Source organism: Hippoglossus stenolepis, chromosome 12, assembly GCF_022539355.2.
Source record: "Hippoglossus stenolepis isolate QCI-W04-F060 chromosome 12, HSTE1.2, whole genome shotgun sequence".
Taxonomy (NCBI): domain Eukaryota; kingdom Metazoa; phylum Chordata; class Actinopteri; order Pleuronectiformes; family Pleuronectidae; genus Hippoglossus; species Hippoglossus stenolepis.
In genome coordinates this window covers 15,684,161-15,712,101 of record NC_061494.1, presented here as the reverse complement: position 1 = coordinate 15,712,101, position 27,941 = coordinate 15,684,161, and the positions used below count along the sequence as shown (strand labels likewise).

The 27,941-nt window shown below is 40.8% G+C and overlaps 1 protein-coding gene across 9 annotated transcripts in view; it reads right to left on the bottom strand.

Annotated features, from left to right (window-relative positions):
• LOC118119358 (protocadherin-15) overlaps positions 1-27,941 on the bottom strand; it is a 195,311-nt gene that overhangs the window by 125,722 nt on the left and 41,648 nt on the right. For 8 of the 9 annotated variants that reach the window (XR_007034766.1, XM_047342438.1, XM_047342437.1 and 5 more), the window contains 2 exons: positions 12,701-12,819; positions 165-179 (listed from right to left, as the gene is read on the bottom strand). Coding sequence is in view for 8 of the 9 variants with exons in the window: in XM_047342438.1 (XP_047198394.1) it covers positions 165-179; positions 12,701-12,791 (106 nt within the window). In the remaining variant the exon portion in view is untranslated. The remainder of the gene's footprint in view (positions 1-164; positions 180-12,700; positions 12,820-27,941) is intronic. The other variant, XM_047342432.1, reaches the window with a different exon arrangement.

Below are 27,941 nucleotides of genomic sequence, written 5' to 3'. Positions count from 1 at the left end.
ATACGTGCTGTGAGGCGACGCGCTCTGCAGCCGATGTGAGGAGAGTTGAGGATTAAATGCTTTTCAATAGGGGAGGAGAGTGGGGGAGATGGTGGCAGAGGGAAATGGTGAAAGAGAATGTAATAAAAAGGAGGAAAACAGACAACAGATGTTTGCCCTCTTACCCTCATACTGCCAGTCTGAAGGGGTCAGGGGTTAGTGGAGCCAGAGGGAAGTGGAGCAGAAACATGGAAGAAAAGAAAGGGGTGAGACAGTTGGTACAAGAACAGCTCTGATGTTAAAAAAGGGGAAAGAAAGATCGTTATAAGAAGAACAACAGATATTAGAAAAATAGCAGAAAAGAGAGGCAGTATCAGGGAAGATTAACTGTGGAAGGCTTCAACAGAGAAGTGATGGAAACACGTAGGTTTTGGAAATATGGCCACTGCTAGTGGCTGGCTGACTGTATTTAAGAGAGTTGCATTATAACATTATCATATGGATCAATTTGAAGACTTTCTCTCAGTATATTAACTTATGTTCTGGAAAAGGCAAAAAAATCAAACATGAAAATGCACTGGAACCCATGTCCACATGGTTTTTTGTTTCTTTAAAAAAAAGATCCCTTAATTTTATAAGATACTGAATCTCATGCAGCTTGTTGCCAGGTGGTGTCGTCTTACATTACATGTTATCAGAGATGGACAGAAAAGAAACACATGGTCAACGACACCATCAGCAGTCATCGCTCTTGGGTTTCACACCCGCCGTCTGTTCCCTGACTTGTGTTGTGCCACCGTGCACCTGTTGCTTGGTGCAAAAAACAGTGGATAGTTTTTCTCATTAAATATGCATACCCATGAGCCTTCACCAGTGTGGAGGTTTGAAAGTGCATTTTAATCAGAGATAAAAACCTCAGGATGTTATGTTGCTGCATTTTTGATAATTGCTGTTTCCAAAGTGCAGATACCAACAATAATTAGCAATTAAAAGGCAAAGAAAACCTGGGGCTAAAATACAACATATTCAATGTAATCATTAACTGCATTTTATATCTTATCTTTACTTATAATTTAAATAAGTGTTTTGACACACACACACACAAACACATATATATTATCTCGAGCTTATATTTTGCGTCTCTTCTTGCACCAGGTGTGAAAGTCCCGTCACAAACAAAGGAAATATGCTTGTAAACATAAGCAACCTTTTGCTTATCTAAAGTCCTTGAGGAGCAATTTCCCACAAGTACACATTTTGAACTCTTCTCTTAAGCCGCTGTTCATTTTCAGAGTTTTGTCATTTTTTGGGGAATTAGAAAACCTGTAACCATCTGCAGAGGAAGTAGCAGGATGAGGGTTTCCTTTAATAGCTACAAAATGAACAGAGCAAGTGGGTCACATCTCACAATCAGAGACATAAACAACAAGTCTTGAAAGACTCTGCACACGTGGGCACTTGTGAAATAAAAGTTCCTTGCACTCATTTTGAGAAGCTGTTTAAAATCACAGACGGTTCTGTTAGTATTGCATGTGTGTGTTCAGACACGTGTGTACGTGTGTGTGTGTGTGTGTGTGTGTGTGTGTGTGTGTGTGTGTGTGTGTGTGTGTGTGAAGCTTTAAGTGGTAGTTGCAGCTGTAAGAGACACATGTGAAGACAAAAGGGCAGAGTGAGGCAGAGATAGAGAATAACACCATTTGCAGTGCTAACAATCACATATTGCGATCAGAGAAAGTCTCAAACACACACACATGCATGTGAATAAAAACATACACACACACACACACACACAACCTTGCAGCCACAAAGACATTCGAGTCACTCACTATCAGGAACCATCCAAAACTATTGCGGCATTTAGACCTTTTAGCAGCAGATGACATTTTTAAAGCTTTCCTTCCATTTACAAGTCTTCCAGAATAATGGTATTTTATTAAAAAATGTCCCGAGTAAAGCAACCTCTGACTTAAATACTGCTTTGTCAAACAAACACATAAATGTAAATATATTTTTTACTATCACAACGTAGTTGTAGCAGCCACAGAACGTTGTGTGTGTAGCAAGCCCACGGCCTATGGGAGACTACCCCCACTACGTGCTGAAGCTAAGTTAGTGACTCAGAGTTCACAGATAATTATCAGGATAACAATGAAAATGTCAGATGAGTAACAGACAGTGGCAAAGTGGACGTGACCCTCATTGTGGATTATTTTTCTTTTCATGCTGCTTCATGCTGCAGTTCTGCTTGTGAAGTTGTCTTTGTGGGGGTGTATGGGCGTCTGCTTATGCATGACATCGTATGTGCACAATGATGTAACTATAGAAGAAATTAGAATCAGAGTTGAACTGATGTTTGAGTCAGTTTCAGACTGATATGTGACATTATCTTATCGGATTATGCATCGCTAATACTAATGCAGAGATCCTTACAGAATATAGAGTCAAAGTATAAATGGAAATCTATGGAAAACTCCCCATTCTGACAGATTATTACCAATCCTACAAATCCTCACGATTGCATTTTTAAGATGTGTGGATAAGGTTGATTTGATTTTGAAACAGAGAACGAGAATGGCAGCAGATCCGGAGATTATTTGGTGCAGGAGGAAGTCTGTGTTTCAAACTGCAAAGAGGTAGAGTCGAGAGGAAAAAATAGACAAAGATGTTTAAAATGGTAACCAGTCAAAAACAATACGGAGCAGAATAGTGGGAGCCACATAAAAGACGCCATTGATCACACGGCTCGGGGAGAAGGGTACGCAGCAGCATGGGGCGCTCAGTCACTGAGGTCTATAGGTTTTCAAAAAGATTATTCAACAGGCTTGCATGCTGTGTTTTTTTTTTAGCAGTAACCAGAGTTGTGTCTGTGTCTCGAATGAACTTTATTTCTTTGGGTAAAATATTCTGGTTTCCAAGACTCTTTCTTTTTAAATTAGAAAGAGCTGTAGGTCTTGCTCTTGATACAAATCAATACTAAGAAAGAATTAGTCAAGAGGAAGCAGAAGTTCACCTTATGAACAAGTAGATGAAAGAAATGTCCACCTTCTTCTCTGTAAGTGAGTGCTTATTGTCCACTAATCGAAAGTGTGGTGGTTCGATCCTCGGCTCCTCAAGTCCGCAAGTGTTCTCGGGCAAGATACTGAACTGATGATGTATATACCATCAGTGTGTGAGTGAGAGTGTACGACTGTATGGTTGATTAAACTAATAAAGAGCTACGTAGGTGAATTCCATTTAGTCGTAAAAAATACACAATGGTCAAAAGCCACTCAGCGAACTGTATTCAGCCTGACCAAAGACAGAACCGTCAGAGAAGAGGAGGAGGTATCTGATGTAAATAGATTTGATTGACCCTGCCTCATAAACAGGGTCAGGCTCATAAAATGTTCACACATTACACTTACTCGTACGCAGAAAGTCACATTGACTGGAAACAAACCACTGACTGAGGAGCTTAACTGGGTTTGGCAGGGGACTGGATCTCCAAACTTGACTTATTCTTGGCCAGTACTGTGATGCTAGCATTATTTTTTTTTTGTGGCATTTTTGCCTTTGTTTGAGAGTCAGCGGAGAAATACACAGGAGAAGAAAGCAGAGGGATGTCATGCAGCAAAGAGCATTGTAGACAAATTTTGTTTTTTTGGCGTGTTGCATCCATTGTCTTCAAATGGGTCATGTGCTTACCCTTGAAAAAAACAAAAAAACAAGCAGCCTCATTATCAAATTTTGTACTTTTCTATTTTTCACTAGCTTTTTTAGTGAAACCGTTTTCTGAGCAGAGGCTATTTATCCAGTAATTCTCAGAAAACTGTGGCTTTCAATGACCTGATCTCTGTTCTAAACGAAACTGTTGGAAAGTGGTGGTGGAGTCAGAGATGGCAAAAGAGAAGAAACATAACAAATGCAATAAGCGACATTCAATCAGAAATAAGTAATCAGGGCACTGTACACTTCAGCGGATTTATCCGAAGACAATCAAAATCTTCTAATTCTGACCTTGGGGTAATTTGCTCTCACTTTAAGAGATCCTCTCACTAATCAGCCGAACAATGTTGAGTTGAGGCGGTAAAAATTCAATTACAAAATGATTGCTGCTTGTCTCACAGAGGGATCAGGTAGGGGGGGGGGGAGAAAATTATGCAAGCAAGCTTCAATCAATTCTTGGAACGCTTGAACAATGCAACAATCTCCCCTAAAAAAAAAACATTACTTTTCACAAAAGAATCAAGAGACGAGCAAAATTGATCAGACAACAATGAAATGATGAAATGCTTCGTTAATGTTTTCTCTTTCTAACAGATGCTGCTGTTCGGAGATGGTCTGGGACGATTGTTTTCGCTGTATGAACGTGAGTGTGTGAATGTTTAAGACAAGATGTGAACAGATAAACTGAAACCGGATCTCTCAGGATGGATGTTCATACCACGTCTGAACGGGGCCAAAGTCAACGGGTAGTTGTTTTGGGGAATGCGAAGAGTGTCTATGTACTCTCATGGTAGAGAAAGTGAAATTCTTTTAATGCATCACCAGTCTATGTTTTTTCCCCCTAGTTCTTTGCAGGCTGCTCCCTAAGCAATTCAGATCTTCACAAGGCAGCTCATCCACTCCTACATTACTGGAGCAACAAGGCAGTTCTGCTCACTGACATTTAGTTTCAAACGGCATTTTTACCTGCCATTCGATTCAATAGCGTGTTGTTTCCAGTGGCTTGGTCTGCCACAGCCCCCTTTTAGCAACCGATAAATCAAACCCCTGCCACCTGAGGGTGGAAATCTCGACAAAAAAACATATTTTTGAAGAAGTGACCTAATAAGCAACGTGGTCGAGACTGCACTGACCCAATCACACCTTCAGAAAAACCCTGAAAGGATCAGATGCATCTTTCTTGAATTACTTAGAGATGCAATGAATTGCAGCGAAACATGCTTGCCCCCTCCAGATGTAAAATCATTAAAACCCATCAAAGGAAAGGAACTGAACAAAAGAGAGGCAGAGAGAAAGAACGATTCTTGACAAAGGGCAGAAGCAGCGAAGAAGAAAATAGGAACTCATTTCTCATCCTTTATATGGATGGCAAACTGCCAGCTCACCCACGAGGTTCCTCTTATCATATAATGTCTCATACTGTATGCCCATATACAATCGCAAACGCGTCTAACCCTTTCACATAAATATCAGCCTCCATTTGTTGATAAGGGAATGTCTGACAGCGCCTATGTAAGGTTCCTCTGGCAAGGACAGAAAAAATCATTTCTCCTTGTTCAGCCATGGTGCCCGTGCTCCACCTGAGGGAGGAAACATGCGCTGACCTCTGGTGTGACCAGGATCTTACTCAAGAACTTAAGTTAGGAGGTTATAACTTCACGACTAATCCCCGAGGGGGGGTGAATAGCCCAGGACAGGGATGAGTGGAGACAAACAAGGACACTGTTTTAATTTCCCAGTTGAACTGATGGAGTTTATTTGGTATGGATCTAGGCCTAGTGGGGCAGAGGGGCATTCTGGGACTGGTCCAACAGAGAGACAGACAAAGGGAAGCTGTCCAGCGGCACATATTGCCAGGTAATGTCTGCTCATGTACAGACAGCAGGTCAAAACAGATGAGCAATCTGTTATGTTAGGGGGAGTTGTTATGAATTTCTGTCTCAACTTGATGCTCAGTGCTGAAGAGCCACATAAGTATAACTGCTTTCAGACACACATTTGAAAGGCTGTATGTGGAAATGTTAATATCCGAATCAGTTTCTGTGGACATATTCTGGAACATTTTCTGTCAGCCTCCCAGTGCAATTCCATTTTAGACATCATGCCTCCAGGAGGTTTTACTCAGCCGCCGCCCCTCGCTTGAATATTCCGGAAATGTTCCTATTGTTGTGAACGCGTCTGACTCGGAGAATCTCCTGCTGTGTTCTTCATGACTCCAGAAAACTACCAAACCCAGTTTTCTAAACTTATGTTTTATTTACATATTCTCACAAAGCTACAAATTGCCATTTACAGTTCACTGAATAATGAACCAAACCACAACAGTGCAAAAGGCACTTAGTGGTTCATTCTTTACTCCTTAATCTTCCGATTTGTCTCCTAATGGATTTAGCATTGATCTGCTGAAGTTCGATTCAGTACAGTTCACATCATTAGAGTCAGACTTACGATACATGTCATGTAGCTTTATTACTGCACCGTGTTGTTTTGTGATTTACAGGCTAGTAAGTCCCACCAGATGTATTCAGATTGCTGTTATTGAAAAAGCTACAATTGATTCTTCAATCGCTAAACCTTTCCAAAAACACCATAGTGTAGATCTATGAGCCTTAATATTCACAGGCGCTGTAGTCAAGGAAACAAATATGACACATTACATTTACAATTGTATTGCAATCGTCAGTGCTGATATTTTAGATGCCTGCTGCCTTGCATACCTGATGAAATACATTTTCCATCCATTTTTTAAATATATGGCTTAATTTGCTTTCTAATATGTAGTTAGTTGCTAAATATAAGAATAATTTGCACCTAAAAAATGGCTGGATACTCAGGTTATCTGTGTCATAAAGGGATGAATTTGCTGTACGTATAAAAGAGAAAATCCAGATCAGGTGATGATTTTAAATCATATTAGAAACTTTATTTTAACACAACATGTCCACATGGAGACATAGGTTCTGGGTTGTGACAACAACAGTGGATTTATTTCCACTTATTTGCGATTAAGCTCCGTCTCCGCCAGGAACGTTACTCCACACACGCCTGAGCAGCGATAGGAAATTCCAGATGGAAGCCAAGTATTTGAATCTAACAATAATTTGTTTTCTTTATGGTGAAGGGATTGCTGCAGCTTTGATCTCGTGCCACCGCACTTCCCCCAAGACAACAGATCTGACGCAGTTATAATCACATATACAGATCACAGCAAACTGACGATTCCTGAATTTAAATCCAAGTCAACAGAAAGTAGTATTTGGGAATCCTTATGCTGACACGTCAACATAAGGAAATTCAGCCATTGGGAGGGGAAAAAACAGCTAAATCAATATGGAGAAAGACAGTGATGACTGATTCTACATGCAACATGTCTCTCATGGCAAAGAAATGTAATTACAGCCTTTTTTCCCCCTCTGTCTCAATCCATCTCTTCCTCTCCAAATCATCCTCTCTCTCCAAACAAATCGTCAGGATTGTGGGTCTCTCTGTGGGGCTTCTGTAATTGTGTACGCACTTATATTTTAAGGGTCATGAGTTGGGGAGAATGGAAAAGAAAATGAGCGGCAGGCGGTGAATAAAGAAAAAAAAAAGAGGAGGGGGTGAACAAAGCAGCGGTGGAGATTGTAGCGGTGATGAAGAAATGGTGAAAATGAAATCCTGCAGCATCTCGTTCATTCTTCATTAGTGGCTGATAATGGAAGAGAGACGGGGATTACTTTGCTGAAGTGTAATCCCTTGCAGAGGCTCCCCCTCCCACTCATCTTCAGATCCCCCTCATGGCTGCCTATTTCTGTCTCCCTGTGAGGTTAACCACACAGGCAGGAGAGCAAAGGTTGCAATCACACTCCCAGCCAACGGTCCAGTGTGCACAGCGCTCACACACTGAGCTCCGGGACGGGCCCCGATGACCCCAGGCAGCGCAGGGTCCAGTCCTACCAAGACTGGCCCCCTCCTCCCTTCTTATGCTCCCAGAGCCTGATTACAGCCTAGTGGTGAGCAGATTAAAACCCCCCTCCTGCTGTCTCTCCTCTACTCCCCCACTCCACAGGCCTGTGCTGCAGCCAGACACAGTCTGCACATCTGGCCCCTAATCAGACAATCCCAAAAATAGACAAACAATCAAGGATCAAAATGGATGTGCAGATGGGAGACGAGGGGAAAAGAGGGAGACAGGGACAGAGATGCGGTTGAGACAGGAAGGTAGGCTGACGTCACATGGCAGAAGTGTCCATGGGCATATTAACTTATCCTCACCACACACACAGTATTATAGCTGAGCCTGTTGTGCATACATGCATTTGTCTGACATGTGGATTTAGCGGCCGGGGATTTGGAGGTATGGACGGTCTGCATCTGTCCACCGCGCTTCGGATTGAAGTTTGACCTTTCATTACCATTTGTTAAACTGCTGGGAGAGCTCGTCTCCACACACGCAACGATCAATGGCCATACGTGAGGCGCACTGCAGGATTTACATGCACATGTAGTCAGAAATGTTTTTCTGTTGGGAGAGACAATTGAGCCGACAGCACAGTGGCGCCAGTCGGATGACACAAGGTGAGGAGGAGAAAATTAAAGGATGGCGCACGGAGGATTATTCATGAAAAGTGAAAGCAGCAACATTGTTAAGGAATTAGGGAATAAAATACAGGGTAAAGGTGGATAAATAAACAGAGGAGGGAAACTGAGAATAGAAAGAGAACAGTTCTAGAATTTTCTAATTGGCTTAGATAAGTATTGTTTTGCCAGACAAAGAAATTCTGAGCTCAATATGTATTTTTTATATTATTTTTCAAGGTGAATGAACCATGAGTCAGTCAGTACTTGAAACACACCGTTTTTCTTAAATATGGAACTTATTTTGAAGCGATCTTGCATGAATGCATTAATCTCCGGAAGAACAATTCCACTGAATAATTAAATGTCCTCTCTAAAAAAAAAATTAAATCAACTAATTAATTAGTTAAAGAAAGCCGAGCATTTCCAAGGTCAGCCCGGTTCCCTCACACTGTGTCCACAGTCACATTAATCAGGACAATGCAGTTCATAGTGTCTCCCTGCTAATTAAATAAAGACACTGTGACGTACAGTGCCTCCACAGCTCGGTGCCATCCAAAACATTTTCCAGCAGCTATTTTCATTTGATAGACAGACAACAAACAAGTTGACAGAGCCAAAAGCCAAGGGCGCCTTGAGGTGAGAAGAGCGGGGAGATTTATGAGGGGGAAGATGAGGGATGTGGTGTTGAGGGCGGTGAAAATCCCCGCTCAAACTGAGATCATCCCTGGGTGACGCCGAGCGGTGCAGGGAGGCACCAACACAGCAGCGCCCGCGTGTGCCCTCACCCTTCAAACCACAACAACGCTCATACACACGGTCCCGCCACATTTCTGTCAGCAACGAGTCAAATTACAGGCTGCAGCCGTGTCCATAATCACCGGAGAGAAAGCTGTTATCACAGTCAAAATGTCAGATATAAACAAAAATGCAGCGATAAAGACCTGGCTGATTTAAAATATGGTAAATGAGGAACTACTCCGAGAATTGTGAAAAGAAAAATCGATAGAATTAGGGCGCAGTTTAACCCGAACTAGAATAATCAACAAAATTTTGGTTAGACCAGTAGAGGTGCCATTTTCCATGTACTAAATCCAAAGAAGTTGCCAACCTCAGACACACACCAGTCCACAAAACAATCAATGTCAAGCTAAGGTTGATGCATCTCACGTGGGAGACGACGACAGGACGTACATACGTCATACAAAAGTCTTGTTGTGCGCTCCTGAAATGTGAAACCAAAACTAACCAGATCAAATGAAATGAATGGAACAAAGACATGAACCTTGGTGCAGACAGTGGTCCAGACTTTCGGGTGTGAAATTTTGATATTATGAAGAAAAATATGTGTACACGTAATAAATGTAATTACTCATAAAATATGGATGTGGGGTTGCCTTCAAAAACATGTGAATGACTTTAACAACTTCAAAAAGCACATGCTCAAGAATCATTTCTTGTAGGGAAAAAAAACTAGAAGAGCCAAACTGAATTTTTTTTGTTGAAGAAACACAATGCTTTCCTTTAAATACATCAAATATTTACCATGTGTCAAAAGGTTTACGCTGAATTTGCGAAAGAGCTTTCACTGACCATATTTAATCCCCTTTTCTGCAATATTCACTCATAAAAGCTAAAACACTAGTCTAACATTTTGGTGGTTATTGTAAGGCCCCCACAACACTCGGTGAGGGTAGGTGTTTGTGACTTAAACATCAGAACTATATTTAATCACAACACAACACGTCTAATCTCATCAGAAGTGCTTTTGTTGCTTTAAACCACGACCACACTCACGCTTGGACTGCATGCAAACTCCCTGGTTTCCTGTGGTTATAATCCTGCGCTTTGAACCACGCTGACCTCCTACAACTGGTGTGTGGTGCATAAATGTAGCTCTTCCTTCCTACACCAGGAGAAACGGTGCCAGGGAACATAATCCAGGGAAGCAATTATATTTCCCCTCAAAACACAACTGACAAAACAAATTAGCGACACATAAACATGATCGCTCTCAGACAGGGTTGGATTTGAACATTGAGGAGGACGAACGGAGGCAACTGGATAATTTACCCATTTAACAGATTCTGAAAATGTATGGGAGGATGTGAGGATTAAAAAAATCATATGATATAATGATAAAAATGCAACCAGGAACTGTAAAATAACTTTAAATGTCATCAGAGGGCAAAGATCCCCTTGAATTAAACCAAGTTGCACCAAATGTCACAATCTCAGTCAACAATAATAAACCTTTTTTATATAGCACCTTTCAAAACACAGTATTTTACAAGTTATAAATGAAAGATTGAAGGCAAACAAAATTATTAAATTCCAATGTATTTTAAAGCAATTTGAAGTCCACTCAGCAATAGAGCACAGATGCAGAAATTTTGAATTTTTTTTTAGATTAGAAAAGAGTAAAAACAAGATCAAATAAAACATAAAATTAACCTTAGATGAGAGCTAGGAGAAAGCACACCTGTAAAATGTTGTTTTTACAGTTCCTAAAAGGGTCTCATTTTTGAATTCATGAATTATTCCTATAGGGAAACCGATGCAAATGTTTCAATGTCAAAGGGTGTGGAGGAAAATGTTTTTAAAATCCCAGATCCGCCCCCCTGATCCACATCAAAATGTACCGGGTTCTTCCCTGACTCATTCTGCATCCTTGCACCAAGTTTCGTGGGAATCCGTCTGGTTGTTTTTGTGAAATCGTGCTTACGACCAAAAGAAACATAAAACAGACAGGGGTGAAAACACAACATCCTTGGCGGAGGCATAAATTCTGCAGTTATGTCTCTGCATTAAAATCCTTTCACATGCTCCATGTTAATGTTCCCCAGACACATGTAAAGGTGCTGTCATTCCGATCTCTTAATGTTAGAGAGAAGAGCAGGAAAACACTGACGCATCAGCGACTTTACATTAACTTTACCTCAAGGTCGGTGAACCCAATTAATCAGGACAATTTGACCTGTACGTCTCCCAGCACCATATGAAGCTTTGATAAATAGACACTTAAAAATGAATAATATCTCTGTGTACCAAAGCTGCAAGAAGTTGTAAAGGACGTAACTCACATACCCATATTCCACAGGGCTGCTCTTGAGATCCACAGCTGTTATGTTTTGGGTCAACGGTTCCCTCACACCACACAACACTACTTGTCTATTAATGTGCTCGGGGCCTGGGTGAGAAACTTCATCTGAAGAGGAAACCACGAGGCACTCGTTCACTTTCAGAGGCTCAGTCAGTCAAACAGGGAGCCGCTTCTCTTCGCATACAAATGCATGAAGCAATCCTCTAAAACTAAACTTCGCAGTTCAATTGACAGTAAGTAGTATGATGCTGATATTTCAAATGCTTTTACATTAGTGAGCTTGTCAAGGAAGGCTGGGAAGCAGGAAATGCAAAAGAAAAAGAAAGTAAAGCCGAATAAGAATAAGAATAGCAAAGTTATTTGCACTGAAGAACTCTGTCTGTGGAGAGCTGTGGTCCAAATTAAACTTTGGCCAGGAAAACTTCTGTGTGCTGTCTCATATATTTAGCACTGAAACTTATCATTTCTCTCACTGTAAATATTGTCAATAGCAGACTGATAACGTCCAATGGCTGTCAGCAGTATATAAACAGAAAATGTCCATATGTATGAACTTGCAGACGATACAGTGGCGGATCTAGAATTTGTCTGAATCAGGGGCCATTAAGGGGTCACGACTTACAGAGAGGGGCCAATTAGATGACCAACATCTATTTACAATTCCTGATTCAGTGAGTTGCACATTTCTCATTCCTTGTTTACTGTTATCTCTATAGCTTTGAGCAAAACCACACATCATTGAAAAGACTATGTTTAGAAAATTGTTCATTGTTTATTTACATTGTGTACAAACAAGCTTAGAAAATAATTAGTTATTTATTTATTTCCAGCAAAAAAATTGTTTTAATAGTATCTGCCCCAGAGACAATATACATATATATGTCCTATGTATAAATAAAAAACTGTACAGCTAGTAGGGCTGGGCAATAAAATAATATCAACAATTACAATTTTCATCAATAGCAATATTATAAACAATTATTTATTTATATATATATAAATATACATATATAAGAGAGAGATATTTTACTTATGCATTGTGCAAGTGAGGAGGTAGAACACATAACTGATATTTATTGTGCTAATTCCTAATATCGATTGCCACATTGTCCAGCCCTAATAACTACACTGTGTAAGTAAAGACCATCGAGCCAGAAAACATTGGCACATGATTTATCAGAACAGTGTGATACTATGGCGCAAAAGTTTCTTTAATACCGAGTCGCTCCTCTGCTAGAGAGAAGAAACATTGCCCCTGTCCACATCACACGTTTCCTCTTGGCACTGCCGCTGAGGCGAGGTGACAAAAGCGAGACCTGAGGGTGTTCGTGTCAGCGCCGTGTGCTGTGCTCATACCTTCTGTGTCCTGGCCCCAGCTGTGGGTTAGCAAAGAGAGGATTGCCATTCCTGTCCCCAGCCATCTGACGAGCCACCACCCCCGTCGCATCTTCTGTCAAGCCTTACTGCCTGCCCACCTGGACAAGATAAACGGGAGAGAGGATTTTTCACTCAGGTCTCAGCGAGCCCCACAGCCCTGCACGCATGCACAGCTGTGACCCACACACAAGCACGTACACACACATGCACATCTACCTACAGCACTCAGTCACTTTTTTTGCAATCCAATTTTCCAAACAGTAAATAACATAATCCACTGGATTATCTGAAACAATCCAAATTTATGTAGTTACTTTTGGATTAGACTCCAAAATCAATGAGCAATGCAGCAATACTTAGATTTATTAAACAAGCAGATTTAAATGGAATTACAGCTATTAGTGAATTCATATTGTCTCATGGGTTGGAGATCATTAATTCATAATTACCCATGTGTAAAATCTATTTCTACTGTAATTATATTTACAATTTATTCAAGGTGAAACCTCCCCTGACTTTTCGTTGGAGGCTTCAGAGCAAGTGGCCCTATTTCTCTCTCTCTCCTAACCAGACAATGCACAAATGTTTGATGTGAACACGTGCATCTGCAAGCGAGGGTCGCGCACGAGGCTCGGAACAAAAGCCGCACACTTAGTTCTGCGGGAAACATGACTAAACACAAACATGTTTTAATATACTTGGGGGGGGAAAGGGATTAGCCCAGTTCTAACTACTGATGACTAATCGCATCTATTTTAACTGCAGTCAAATCTAAGCTCTACCGGTCACTGTTCTCGTTGACAGAGCAAACTACAAACTTTTAAAAGCACCTATCAAAGTCTACAGGGGGTGAATGTTTGACACACACAACAGGTAATAGACGTCAGGAGGAATTTAACTGGGTAACATGGCACAGACAAGTGAACAAAACATCCTGATAACCTTATAATAAAAATCAAAAGCAACCAGCAACAAAAAGACAAAGAGTGTAAGAGCAAACTGCAGCACAGACGTTATATCAGCTCCATATGTTATGATGGTGTTAACACACATGCGGGATTTACAGTGAATACACCTTTTCAAGCTCTGGTGGAAAAAACAGGCAAAGCAGTGTGTCCAGATTGCGTGTGCAGCCGTCCTCGTTGTGCATCGCGCACACAAATCTCGACCCTCCAGTCAGAGCTGGAGGAGGGCGACGTCTCACCATGAGGAATAGAGGGGGTTTTCTGGCTTCTATCTGTCTGAGCTATTTGATGTCACACCTTCCTCACAAGGCTTATTCTCAGAGCAGGCGATAAGCTGTGAAATCAGCTTTCATAGCATATGCTAAAGGGGCAGGAGGCGAATCACAAGGCATCAACACCATCATATCAAAGCGTCTTTGACAAAATCACCATCTCCAACTCGTACCGTCAGCGTTTGTTCATTTGCGAGAGTGATTTCCACCTCTTTTTCCACTCGTTTTCTCTCCCCGCACATGTCGCACAGTTTGTTTTATTCGCTTGCTTTCTTCCGAATCGGTGCAGAAGTACACTCAGACGGATCTTTACACCAGTATATACCTTGACAACAGACATCTTGCATGTACACTCTGCGGACGGGAAAGGGGAAAAGCCATGTTCTCCGCTCTTACAGTGCAACAACAAGAGTCTTTTCAACGTCGGTTTCCTATTCTCTCACTGCCGTCTCATCTCTCCGGCTCCCAGTGGTGTTCCCTTTTGAAGCAGATTTGATTTCCCACGTTCGTACAGCTATCTTTCTTAAGGGGGCTGAGCAAGATTGCTTTGATCCCTTTCACATAAGGAAAACTCAGACCTGCACAAGCAACCACCCTGAAGAGAAAAGTCATTTCTCCTCACAGCTTCCACCAAAATCTCCTCTCGGTTGACATGGGAACGCCGGGTCTCATTTACATAGGCTAACAACAATGTTCCTTCGAACTTAATGAGCAGGGGAAGCTGGAGAGATGGCTGACTGTGGCCTTGAAAAGGAAAAAGGGCTTCAATACTCCATGAATCACAGTGTGGACAGATATCTGTCATTTCAGCAACACTGCAGCGCTTTGATGAAACTTTAGAGCAGCACTTCAATTCCACTCTGCTCCATATGTTCACGCATATCATGTAACCTCAATCCAAGCGCGACCCCGCCCCCCAGCTATGTGGTACCAATGAATAAAAAGGCCTGCCTGCCTGCCTATATGTTTATATACAGTATATCTCTGCAATAATCTCTCTGCGGTAGAACAAGGGAGAGTGATTAAACTTATGATGGAGGGGGCGGAGAAGAAAGAGCAGAGGGTGTTTAAGCCGGGCTAGGGAGAGGTGAATGAAGCAATCACAGTTATGGATTACAAGGAGAGCGAAGATGCAGTTCTTTATGGCCCAAGTGCAGAGGCTGTGAGCTCCCTGCAAAAAAAAAGGAAAAAAAAGAAGAAGAAGCCGCAGCTTGTCTCTCTTTCTTCCACTGTCTGTTTCTTCGATCGCCTCTCATCCAACATCGACTTCTTCCTCCACCTCTTCCTGTCCACGTGCTTTGGTGTTGACAAACTGTCATTTCTGTTACTTCTCAATGACAGAAATCACTACTTTTATTAACTCAGCTCAACATGTCACCAACAGCAGGAAACATTACTATTTATGATTTAACTGCCTATGGCAAGTGGAAATGAATAAATGTAGCTTTATAAATATTCAGACTCCTGCTCTGTCCACACTAATGGAGAGTTTGCAAGACAAACTTTTCACTAAAACGTTTTTCCAAAGTGCACATTTTCAGAAAAGTCCGGTTTCTGTGTTCCATGTGTGCAGGTGAAGGGGAAACGCTGATGTCCCAGTTTACTTCACACATGCCTACTGTTGCTTTGTGTAATGAGCATGCACCAGAAACCACTGGCTACACGCCAGCTTCTCTTTGTTTGGGTTAACACTGCTAGGTCTAGTTAAATGTAGCATCACTGCACTCAACATTCAACACCGATATGACTTGGACCACAGCTTCTTCTCTGGTATTCAACAGACTGTTTTTGTTCTGCATTCGTTTGGACAGAGATATTTTCTTGAACCAACGTCAATGAGATTTTTGAAGAAGCAGAAGTAGTGTAGACAAAGCCTCAGTCTTGCAATTCATAGCACAGTCACAGTTAATATTGGACACACGTCACAGGAGGTTTGCTCATGAGTTGAGCCGAAGACTGAATATGAGATATTATACAACTTAATTGCTATTTGTAGATATTTTTTACTCATAAAAATAAATGTAAAATGAGCAATAAGTTTGTTTATGACTTGAAAATTTTAATTTTTCTGTTCATTGTTTGGGTCTTTTGGAATTAAACTGGCAAAATAATTAAGTTAATCAAAGAACAACAATACAGCTAGAACTCATTAGATGCGCTTGCCTCCAACAAGGCCAAACAATGACATGCCTGTGTTAAGAGTCCAAAAGGTGGTTTGATATTTTCCAACAAATTGCACAAACACACAGATCTTAGCGCAATAAAACAGTCTGATTTATTCACAATAAACTCGGCAATGTCTTGAAATGTTAAAAATCCTGGATCCTAGAGATTAACTGGTTCTTCTCCAACTCGTTGCCGATCCCTACGGTTGGTGTTTAAATCAGTTTGGTACTTTTTGAGTAATCCTGCTGACAAATAGACAAACAAACAGACGTGGGTAAACACATAACCTCTTGGCATGAAGGGACACATGTTAAATACTGATGGACTTAAAGCAGGTTTCTGCACAGACTGGACCTCCAGATATTCAGCAGCAGAGTCTGATGTGCAGACTCTATCACACAGTGCAGTGTTCCTGCCTCTTTTGTCAAAATACGTCTATTCAGCTCGACAATACAGCAGAAAATTGCAGGAGAGAGAATGTGGATCCAAGATGACCACTCAAACAGTGAGGTAATGACTCCGCCCTGTCTTTCCAAGCTGTTAAGTGGAGGTATGGATGCCGCTTCGCTTCGCCAGCTGAGAGTGGAGGGGAGTTTGGAGTGGGTCAGCCTAACACCAGTGTCTGTTAAATATGGAACAGTGCAGTCCACCAGCAGAGCAGAACAAAATGGACATGGAGGAGAAAAAGCCAAGATTCACTGACATAATCTGACTGATGTGACCGTCCAGCAACCTCTTCTCTTGACTGTTAGATATTTCACCACAGTCTGAACACTAGCACTGAGCTATATGGCTGAAATGATTGTGGACACACACACACACACACACGCGCAAACAAACTGTCATCGGACACATGCATAAACTTAGACTGGGTAAAAACAACAGAATTTGTAAACTTAGACGATGTACGGAGAGCTGGAGGAGATGGCGGGCGCGCTTGTTTTGGTTCGAATAGGTTGGCGCAGTGCACCGATAAATTACTGACAGAGCCGGCATAAAATGTAAAAAAGTATGAAAAGACCAAAATGAACACTGTAGGTGGACTAAGTGGAGCTGTGCATGGCTCCCTGGGTGTCTGCCCCAGGCTTGGTGGTGCTCTGGCCGGGCAGTGGAGCCGTCCGGGGTCCCTGAGTGTCTGCCCCAGTAACCTGGCTTGGTGCACATAAAAGGCCAAAAATAAATTAATAATAAATGACTGAATATCTTTTGGTTTTACACTGTTTATCAGGCCAAAAGAGACATTTGAAGACAATATCTTGTGAGTCCGGTGATTTCTCACTCATCAGTGTTTTCTGACATTTTTATAGACATTGATGGTAAAAATAATGTACAACTTCATATATAACCAAAATGTTTTTCATTGGTGCCCTAGATAATAACACAATGTGAAATGCACATGTGTTGCCTCTGCATTGAACAGGACTTTGTAGTTGTTGTCTCTGTTCCTCTCAGACAGATGCACTCCAACAAATTACTGTATAACATTTGTCAACAGTCCTGTCAGTTACATGTCAGAAGCACCATAAATGTGCCAGCTTTAATGTTTTGACATGATTCACCCTACATATTGAAATGTAAATCTTACAGTAGAAATATATAAGGCTTTGATGTAGCCATGACTGCAGCTTCACATTTTTTGTTTGCTTTGTTCTTCAAATATTAAAGTCATTGAAGTGTCAGTGTTCTTCAAATTCATGCATCAAATTGAGATTCATAGTTGTGCTGCAATTAGGTTATCAAGGTTGTGGAAAGTGGTTGGAGACAATGAATTCCCTTGAGTCTCTGGGACGAAAATTCAGTAGAAAAGTGCAAACAAAAAGTAATTTCTCAGGAGATCCGACGTCCTCATCCGTCTCAAACTGTGTCAGCCTCCACCTTTAGTGCTGGTAATGACAAATCAGTGTTATAGAAGCACCAGATTACATCCTGAGTGGCCCCACCCGGTCCCCAATTACTGTACGGAGCCATGTCGTCCAATTGATCAAGTGACCAAATGAAAAACAATGCACGATAAATTACACAAAGATCTAAGTCATAAAACCTGGGAGATTCCAGCGGCACCTGGGTTCATAAATTAGGAAATCAGCCAACGCAAATGGCAGAGTGCTCAAACAAACTGCAACACAAAGAGTATTTGTTCAATCGCCACATTTACAACCTTATTACATCCCAATTAGAATTATAATAGCAGCAGACCGTCCTGTCATATTCAAATGCAAAAGACCTGCAGGCAAAACACTTTCTTGTTTCCCAGATAAACAAAGAAGGTAAAAATAACAATGTGTCCATAATAGACTGTGGTTTATAATGTAGCCAACACGAATCAATTAAAGAGACGTTTAATAGACCCTGAGAATAACAGCTTGGAGCGAAGAGAAAGAGGCCGAGGCAGGTAAGGAAATGGGTTCATTATTTAACAAGATTAAAAGCATTTGATTGGCTGGCTCGGTGGCTCGGCACTCTATCCATTCAGCCGGAAAGACTGATGCTTTCCATGCGTAGTTCTGCATCAGCTTGCAAGGGAACACTTTGTGTATGAATATCAATCAACCAGCTTGTCAACACCATTGGCGAATTCTCAGAAGACTAGTGAGTGTCCAGCCATGACTCCTCACAAATTTCACCCATGACCAAATGCATTCACGTGTCCAAGGCTGCGCAGACACAATCAGACTCTCATCGGTCCAGACAGGCTGAGTTGGCACAGACCCACAGCAGAAAGGCAGTGCACAACTCCAGACATCCTGGAGAGCAGGATCTCCTTCTTCAACAGACAGAGTTACAGTCACCTTAACATGCTTACAAATTGTGTTGTTGTAATCAAATGTGATTTTTCTGAGAGTTAAGAGCTTTTTAAATCAGTTGATGGTAAATGTTAGTTGCTAAACAAACTAATACATCATATTTTCTCCTCCTAGAATACACTTAAAAATATGAATGTATGGAGTATATACAATGTTGTAATTGTATAATCATACATGTAAATAACACTGTGACAATACAGGGAAAAGCTGCTAAACCATAACAGATCCCTAACAGGTGGTAAACAATCTGTGTAGCTTTTTTAATGTGTCGAATATAGTTCTAGAAAATGTATGGCCACTGAAGTGCACCATTTATCAATTGATTACAAATTTGCATGTGGCTCATCCATTCATGCTCCAACATATGATACTTTCTAAAAGGTTTGTCTTGCAGTCTTTCCTTCAATAGGTTGGTACTATCCATGTGAAATACATATTACTGTGAATAGTAAATATAATGTAAAATCTAAATACTATATTCTAACATTATGATCATATTTTCAAAATGAATGATTAATTAATCATCAAATAATCTGTTATTCATAGAAAAAGCAGTGATGCATGCATCCGAGTTTCCCTGAATCCAATGTAATGATTTCAAAAGTCTTTGTCTGAACAACAGTCTAAAAACTAGAGATATTCAGTTTAAACAAGTCACACTAATGATTAGCCAAGCCTAGAAAAGTCCGAAAATATATCGTCATCGACTGATTGAATAATTATTTTACCATTACAGACCTTTCACAAAAAGCATTGTGCAGATTTAACCGAGTTTATCCATCATTAGATCAGATAGAAAGTTGCCATTTGTCCCGACTTGTTGGCAATTGGGGTTTAGCGTTTTTCCTTCCGACATGTGGACAAGAGGAGCAGGGGATCGAACGGTCAACCCTGGGATTAATGGACAATCCACTTTACCCACAGTCCCTTGTCTAAAGCATACAAATACAAAGTGGCCGAGATGTGGCAACTGTTAAAGAGTCGAGTCCAGTAAATGACCAAAAAGTCCACATCACAGGTATGCGATGTCTCACCTGGGACTGGAAGTTGATCTTAACAGCCTGAAACTCCAGCATGTGAGACACCTGCCACCGTAACACGATGCCAACATGTGTAACTTTAAACTAGGGTGTGTGAACAAACTCAACACCACACACAGACACACACATGCATGTCCACAAAATAAATTAAAAAAGCAAACTAAATAAATCATAAATAAAGTTTTTGATTAGGTGTGTTCCACTAGTGCAGAGCTATTCATTACCTACAGTGAGATTTAATCAGCAGTAGCCAGGGAGCCTCGGTGCTTTAATGACAGGGGTGATTAGCCCTGGTTAACAGGGTGAACATGGCTCACACCCAGCTAGAGATAGCATTCAAATACCAAACAGGATGGGGTTCAACATGCAGGGGAGGAGCTGCATGGTGCTAAAGCTTATCAGCGTCCTCACCTATGTGTTCGATCTATAAAAACCCACCTCCAGCAGGACCCCAACACAATTCATTAACTGATTACTGTAAGGTATTTGATCACTGAGACAAGCAGGCTTTGAGAGGACACTGTAATTCATGTGCTGCTGGGCCTGACACTCCTACACTCCCCCGTGATTTCAGCTGCACCAGGCAGCCTTAATTTACAATCTGAACTAATTGTTCCAGCTGGACTTGATATTAGTAAACTATGCACACTGTGCTCTTGGCTGCCAGTCCAGCTGGTCAGTGATGTTTGAAGCAAAGGGAACTAAAGCAACGACTGATGGAAAAGATCCAGGACCTGCGAATGTTTTCCTTCCTTGCTTTCATTTAGGAAGTTGCTTTTTAGTTAGCTCTTAAAAATCACAGTGACATGACAAATGGACCTAGTTTTCCCATTTTCCAGGAGAAGATGAATGTCCATTTAACAGAAAATGCCAAAGACCCAAGCCTTTTTATACATTTTCTAAATCTCACTTTGACTTCCTAAGAAACAGCCTGAATAGTTTACTTTACCGCAAAAGTAAAAAACTACAATATGTCAAGTCTTTCGGCAAAAAGTCTCTGTCGAAGTCAAACAAATATCCAACTTGTTCAAAATCTTGATGCTGCTATCTGACGAATTTCAGTCTCAACTTCTCTCTTAATGAAGTCAGAGAGAAACACAACCAGAGAGTAAACTGGAGCAAGGCAATATATCAACACGACAACATATCATATAGGGTTGTCATTGCCGCAATTAGTCATCCACCTATGGGAAATACGTGGTTTAATGTAGTGTCAAGTTGTGCATCAAACTCCTGCTAAAAATGCAATTTAAACATTTAATTTAAGCATTTAACATGCAAAATTGCTAATTAAGTTCCTTTGCATTATTCAAATTTTCTATTTACTTGAATTCACACACCAACACTGCAGGTCCTTCCCTCTGCAGGATGATGTAACTGCTATTATGAGTGATTCCTAAGTGAGTCCTCAGTGTGTGCGTGATGCTGTGGGAGAGAGTAGCCCTCAGTGATCGCAATGTACACTTGACACAGACATGAAAAAGCTGTTATGATTTTAATGTTCATTCCGTTTCCCTAATTACATATGTATATTTTTTCCCTCCCACCTGTACCATGAGGGGCATGTTTTCATATATGCGCTGTGAAGATGCGAGCGGTGCTGATGCTTCACACGGTCATAAAGGTGGGGATGTTTAGCCTGGGTATTTGGGTCGGAAACGCGGACCCTGATGGGAAAATGCATAAACACCATTATGTGCTTTTGCAGAGTTTCTACCAGCAAATGAAATATTTAATGTGGGCCTTGAGTGCTCTCACGATTATTATGATGGGCTGTGAGTTTGAACATGATATACCCCATGCACCTGCTTATGCAACGTACTTTTGCACACAGAAATATTATTGTTCTACTTGTTCCATAAACTATGATGAAAGAGGAAGTAAAGACTCCAGAGTTTGACACCACTGTTTTGTACGTGATATATAATATACATATTATAAAGGGGTAGTGGCTCACAGGATTGCTTGTAGTGTTATCTTCTGACAATATGTTTGAATGATGAGGTCATTTATTTTGCTGGAAGTAATAACCATGATGATATTACAGTGGCGATGAATTTAAATCAACCAGTTAATTCATTTTCTCTATCAAAATGAAAATTGAAAAAAAAGTTAGGGACTACAATGCCCTAATTTACAAAATGGCAACATCAGACACCCCCCCGTCTACAAACCAATCAAAGTCAAGTATAGGTAGATGCCTCCCACGTAGGTGATGACGACAGGACGTTCGTTCGTCAAAGGATTTTTTTTTTTCTGCTTTCTAATTTGCAACATGAAATAAAAACTAACAGGATCAAATGTAAACAATGTAACAGTCATAGACGTAAAAACTTAATCAATAAGTGAAAGCGTGGTAATGATGAGCAGCAGCCCCGAATATTAGAAGATTGTGTCTAATGTTTAATATTACAGAGAAAATAACAACGCGCCTACACAGACAACATTGTGTGAGCAGCACATTAACAGAGCAGCAGCTGCAGCTCTACTGCTCCGTGTGCGTCTACACAGGAGCTTTTCAGGCTCAGCACTGAGTTGTAGGTCACTCGTGTTTTGGTTGCACTCAGGACACATCACACAGTCACTGCAGTTGCATGTGTAAAATGAAGGAAGATAAACCTGAGCTGGATTTATTACAATAGGAGCATATCTGTTCTGTCAGATGCAGGAGATGAAAAACACACCTTCTGTGTAGACACAGTGTAGAAATGTAGAAACTGATCAGCCGACTGAAGTGCACCACATATGTCTAAAGCTTGTTGTGTGCACCAGTTTTTATCAAACTGATAACAATGCATGATACAAAGCGGGTGAAAAAAACATCTTGGACCTCGTGGCCCACTGCTTCTTCACGCTTGGAAAGCTTTAATGTGAAGTAGCAGATAAAAACACACAAAAGCAACGTAGGAGTGAAAACAAACTCTAAACCACAGAGATTCAGTCAGAAACAAGCTGCAGGAACACTGAGAGCTGGGGCAGACTTTTAAACCCAGCACTATCTCGCTGGTCACCAGCAGAACCACACATGTAGTGAGCCAGTTTAGCGCGAGTCAGAGCTTTAATTTGAAGGAGCACACTGTCCCAGGTTGGCCCCGATTAGCCGTGCTGCCAAGCATTGAGTGGCTGCAGTGGAAATGCATGTGTTGGCTGCTGGCATGACACAATGTGATTATGGTGGGCTATACCAATGGTGGGCTAAGCCAGTTGGGTAATGTACAGTACATCTGTCATCTGACGAACTGCTGATCGTGCACTTCTTTGTTTTTATATAGCTTAAGGGTTAAGCTACAACCAGACAGGGGCTATGTGATCATATATCACAGCACATTTTGATACAGGCTATTACATACTATAAAATGAAGCAGGATAACTTGTGATAAGCAGTAATGGACTGTTGGCTTTTATGCCACTGTGTTATGTGGTGTCAGGAGAAAGTGATGGCTCCAGGACATGAAGGAGCAGAAAATCAGCATGACATGGATGAAAATCAGTGGGGTGCTTCCCCATCTTCTGTTAAAGTCGATCCATGTTGAATAAGTAACAAAAAACACTTAGAACTGTGTTCCAATCAAAACATTTTCAGTGGCAGTATGCACCCACACAAAATTGTATTGATCCCAGAGGGAAAATTGGGTCACGTTACAGTTTGTCTATTTCAAAATAAAAGGACTATTTAACAGCATAGTGAAATCAAAAGAAATATTTAAAATAGAGAATAAGTAAATAGTCAATTGTTCTATGCTGTTCGTAGCAGTAATGATTAACCATTATTTGATTCATCATAGGCTTGGCCTCAGAGCATACTCCATACTCACTTTGTGCATTAGCACATTTTGCTGAAATGGAAGGAACTGTCAGCCATCTTTCACTAAAGGACCATCTTTGTTGTACCTACTAAGGCAGTAGCTCCTTTTATCAATTATTTAGCCCAAAGGTAGATTGGCATGCAATATGAATGGAGTTTTCAAAAATATTGATTCATCTTAAATTTGCTCTGAGAAAGATATAGTTTTACACACACACACACACACACACACACACACACACACACACACACACACACACACACACACACACACACACACACACACACACACACACACACACACACACACACACACACACACACACACACACACAGTTTTCTCACCTCTGATCAAGAAATCAGGCAATAGTCAGTCTCTGATATTTTTCAAGGAAATGAGTTAAGGCTCAGATTTTTTCTTTCATAAAGATGTCGACATGTGTTTGGCACATAACTGTGGCAGGCTTTCATCAGTGAAATACTTTTGTCCTGGCAGGGTGAAGTGTGAATCCAAGAAGGGCATAGTCTGAGTCTTCTGAACCACTTGTCCTCCACAAAAGACCCTGGCTATTGATCAAGACATATGAATTCCATTATCTGGGCTGATATCTCTTTTGATTGCTGTCCTTGCTGAAGGGTTGCTCTCGTAACCATGTGTCGTTTCCCAACTGCTGAGAGAGTGGAGACGAACTTGGTAGTTTTGAAAACTTAACCTTCATTAAACTAAAATCCAAATGTCTCATAAAGTTTGTCTTTTTAAATTGTATTTGTTTTCCTTCAGAACGAATATCTCTGCGATACACCTTCACAATTTTGAAAATGTGAGACCGGTGAAGCCAATGAAGCTATATGAGCCGCATATGGACTTGGCTTGTCAAGCTTGATCAAACTTTATGGAGGCCACCACTCAAATGATTCAATATCAATATCGTCCAAAATCGATCTGGGATTGATGGGTGGGAGCGCCCTTCCTGAGCACTGGTACATGCAAAATATAAGGTTAAAAGATTCCAAAGACCCAAATCTCATTCTCAAATATATTTGAATGAACTGTAAAAAGGAAGCTGAAGAGTAAACCTACATGCAGTGCAGCAAGGAGATAATGTATTCAGCTGCATCTCATGTCAACTGAGCCCAGTGGTCCACTAAACCTCTCATTTTCTCTAATTCAGAGCGAGTGAGGCACAGATCTCCGAGGTTCTAATCCCCGGGCCTTAGTCATCTCATGACTACGTTTTAAATCGCTAAACCCTCGCTGAGCTACCTCCATGTGGGTGCCCGGACCACTCTGTGCTGTCTGCTTAGCATCAACAATGCACTATCCCTGTCACAAGGCACTGCTCTGACCAATAGGAACCACTTATCCACACGGTCTTAAACACATGCGGCTAATGTCGGACAAAAGAATGTTTTAGAATTTTGGAAAAAATCTTTAACCTTTGTGGGTGACTTTTAACCCTGCTAATCGTGGAACGGCTGTGATCGTCGCAGGGGTTTGTTTTGAAGCTTTAACACACAATGGAATGACTTATCCGTCCACAGGACTATAAAATCCAAGAGGGAGTGTTTAGAATTATGAAGCATGTGGTCACTTTTATGTGCTTATCTGAATGACTAATACTGCTGAAATAAAAGGAATGTTTCGGAAAAGTTGATGGACACAGAATCTATTGCGAAACCTTGCAAATTCATGATGTAGTAGGCCTGAGGAACAGTTCAGAGCACTTGCAAAGCACAATGACTGGTGAGTGGATGACTATGATGAAAAGAGCTACTACTTCTATCTGGAGTTCCAAGGTCAGGACATTTTAAAAATCTATATCTAGCAACTGCATTATGCCAGATGGATATGCAAGTCTGATACAAAACATCTAAATTCTTTTTGTCTAAGTTTGTCAAGAGGGTCGACATATACGCTATGAGCTCAAACAAGGAATGTAAAATGAACCCTTTTAAAAGCCTGCTTAAGTGGCATGTCAGCCACTGCACAATATGATGCGTCAACCTCTGTAACTTCCTCTGAATACTTCAAATGCATCAAAGCGTTATAAAAATGGCATGTATAAAAGATGGGAGTGAGTCATTTGGGTTGAAATTGGTTTTTTTATGTGCCAAAAAAGCCCTGTGAGTAAAATTCAGGTGGGTATACTATACATACGATGTTACTAGTGATAAATATTTAGTTGCTGATGAGTACATTTAAGTGGGAGTTCAGGTCAGAGTAAGAATCTGAGGGCGGTTGACAACGGATATCTGCAAGACAAGACAGTTTGCTTGTTGGAAATTCAACGTGGCCTTGTCTCACTTGATTACTTTCTAAAGCGTGTCAACAGTAGTTAACCTTCACCAGTCATACTTGACATAAATGTAAGTATCCAAGATAAAGTCTGTGGAGCGTCTCTTCAGTCACTGACCTTTCTATCAAACCACTCACTATTTTTCAATTATACAGCAATTAATACCAGTAGATGTGTACGGTATACCGTGTGTGGGTGTGCATGCGTCTTTCACTATACATAATGTCTAATGTGTACATTGGCATAATCAGGCAGCTTAACTCGTGCTACATCACTACACATTTCCAGAAGGAGTATAAATACCTTTGAAAATCATGGTGTTTTCAGCCAGTATAAATGTATAAGGGTGTAGAAATGTATATGATACCATATTATTACTAAACTAATGGTGAGAAACATGGCAGAGAAGAACTTTGAGAAAGTTTTCCCTGCAATCTTTTCTGTACAGTGTTCAAAGCAGGGATGGGAAACCTCCCGCGTCCTGGCTGTATACGACCCCGAGACAATCTTCACATACAGAAAGAGCAACTCAGAAACACAATAAGATTCCCATGATGGCAATTAATATTTTTTGTAATAAAATAGAAATAGTTAGTGGACTAACATGTCCGTGAGGGTGGTCCCTATTGGATGCATGTCTTTCTGTTCACAGTCAGGGAGAAGAAAAACACACAAGTAGCTTAATGTTGTGCTTGTCCAAGAGAAATGGACAAAATATAGTTTTTTTGATGATGTTAAAGACAAGCCAGTTTGCCCAGGGGACAAGGTCGCAATGATGAAAAAAGGCCAAACTCTGGCATCATTACAGCTGGGAAGATGCAGCTCAACTGGTTGTAAGGACAAATGTGCTCGGATAAAGTTGATGATCTTCAGTGGACTTTTGACAGACGAACAAGAAGCTTTTAGAAGACTGCATTCTGAGAGAGACAGTGTTATGCCGGCAAATTTTGTGGTGACAGAGCTAAAAGCCATTAAGCTGAAACCCAACTCTAAAGGGTTTTTTGTGAAGGAGAGAAGACAGAGTAAATGTTTTAAGTGTCATTTGGTCTTTAACAATCATTGCAATGTGAATTATTGATGGAACAAGACATTGAAAAAAGGCAAGAAATATGTAATAGCACTAACAAAAGGTGAGAATTTGTTTAAGCAAGCAATTTTGGCTAAAACCAGCAGTAAGAAGCATCATCATCACTACCATCTGGCATCAGGTGCCTTACCAAAGAGAAGCAGTTGTTCCAGCCATCACCACAGGTTAGTATAATACATGTTCAATAATTGAGTATGGCCAGCAAAGGCTGTAATAAAAACTGAAATGACCTTCGATGGGAAAAGGGTTCCCCACCCCTGATTAAAAGCGTGGCTCAAGGGACGTTCTGCAGCATTAAAAAGCAGCACAGATGTAACACCAACCACCCCATGCTGAACAGCTCGCAGCTGGAATACAGTCATTCAGACTGCAGTCATAATTAACAAATAAATAATGCAAATGACCTAAAGTCAACTTTCGCATAGAGTTCTTATTGCTTCAGCTCAGTGTGGAGTGAAACACAAATCAGAATTGTTTTCGTTTTCAACCAACTTCTCAGTACAAAGTAAAATAACTGGTCAAAGGCCAAGAAACATGGATTTTTTTTCTCCAGCACAGATTCAACAAAGAGCAAATATAGAAACTCACTTGTGTTCCAACAGATGTTGACTAGGTAGTTACAATATGTGATATGTGAACTACAGTTAATTAAGGAAGAGTATGAAATCTCAGGCTTCACTGGATTTACTGCTCGGCTTCTGTAAAATACCCCAATCTCTGTAAGTTTATTAACCATGAATTACTTTCCCAAGATGCCTTATGCTCATTTGTGTGTTACTTAAAA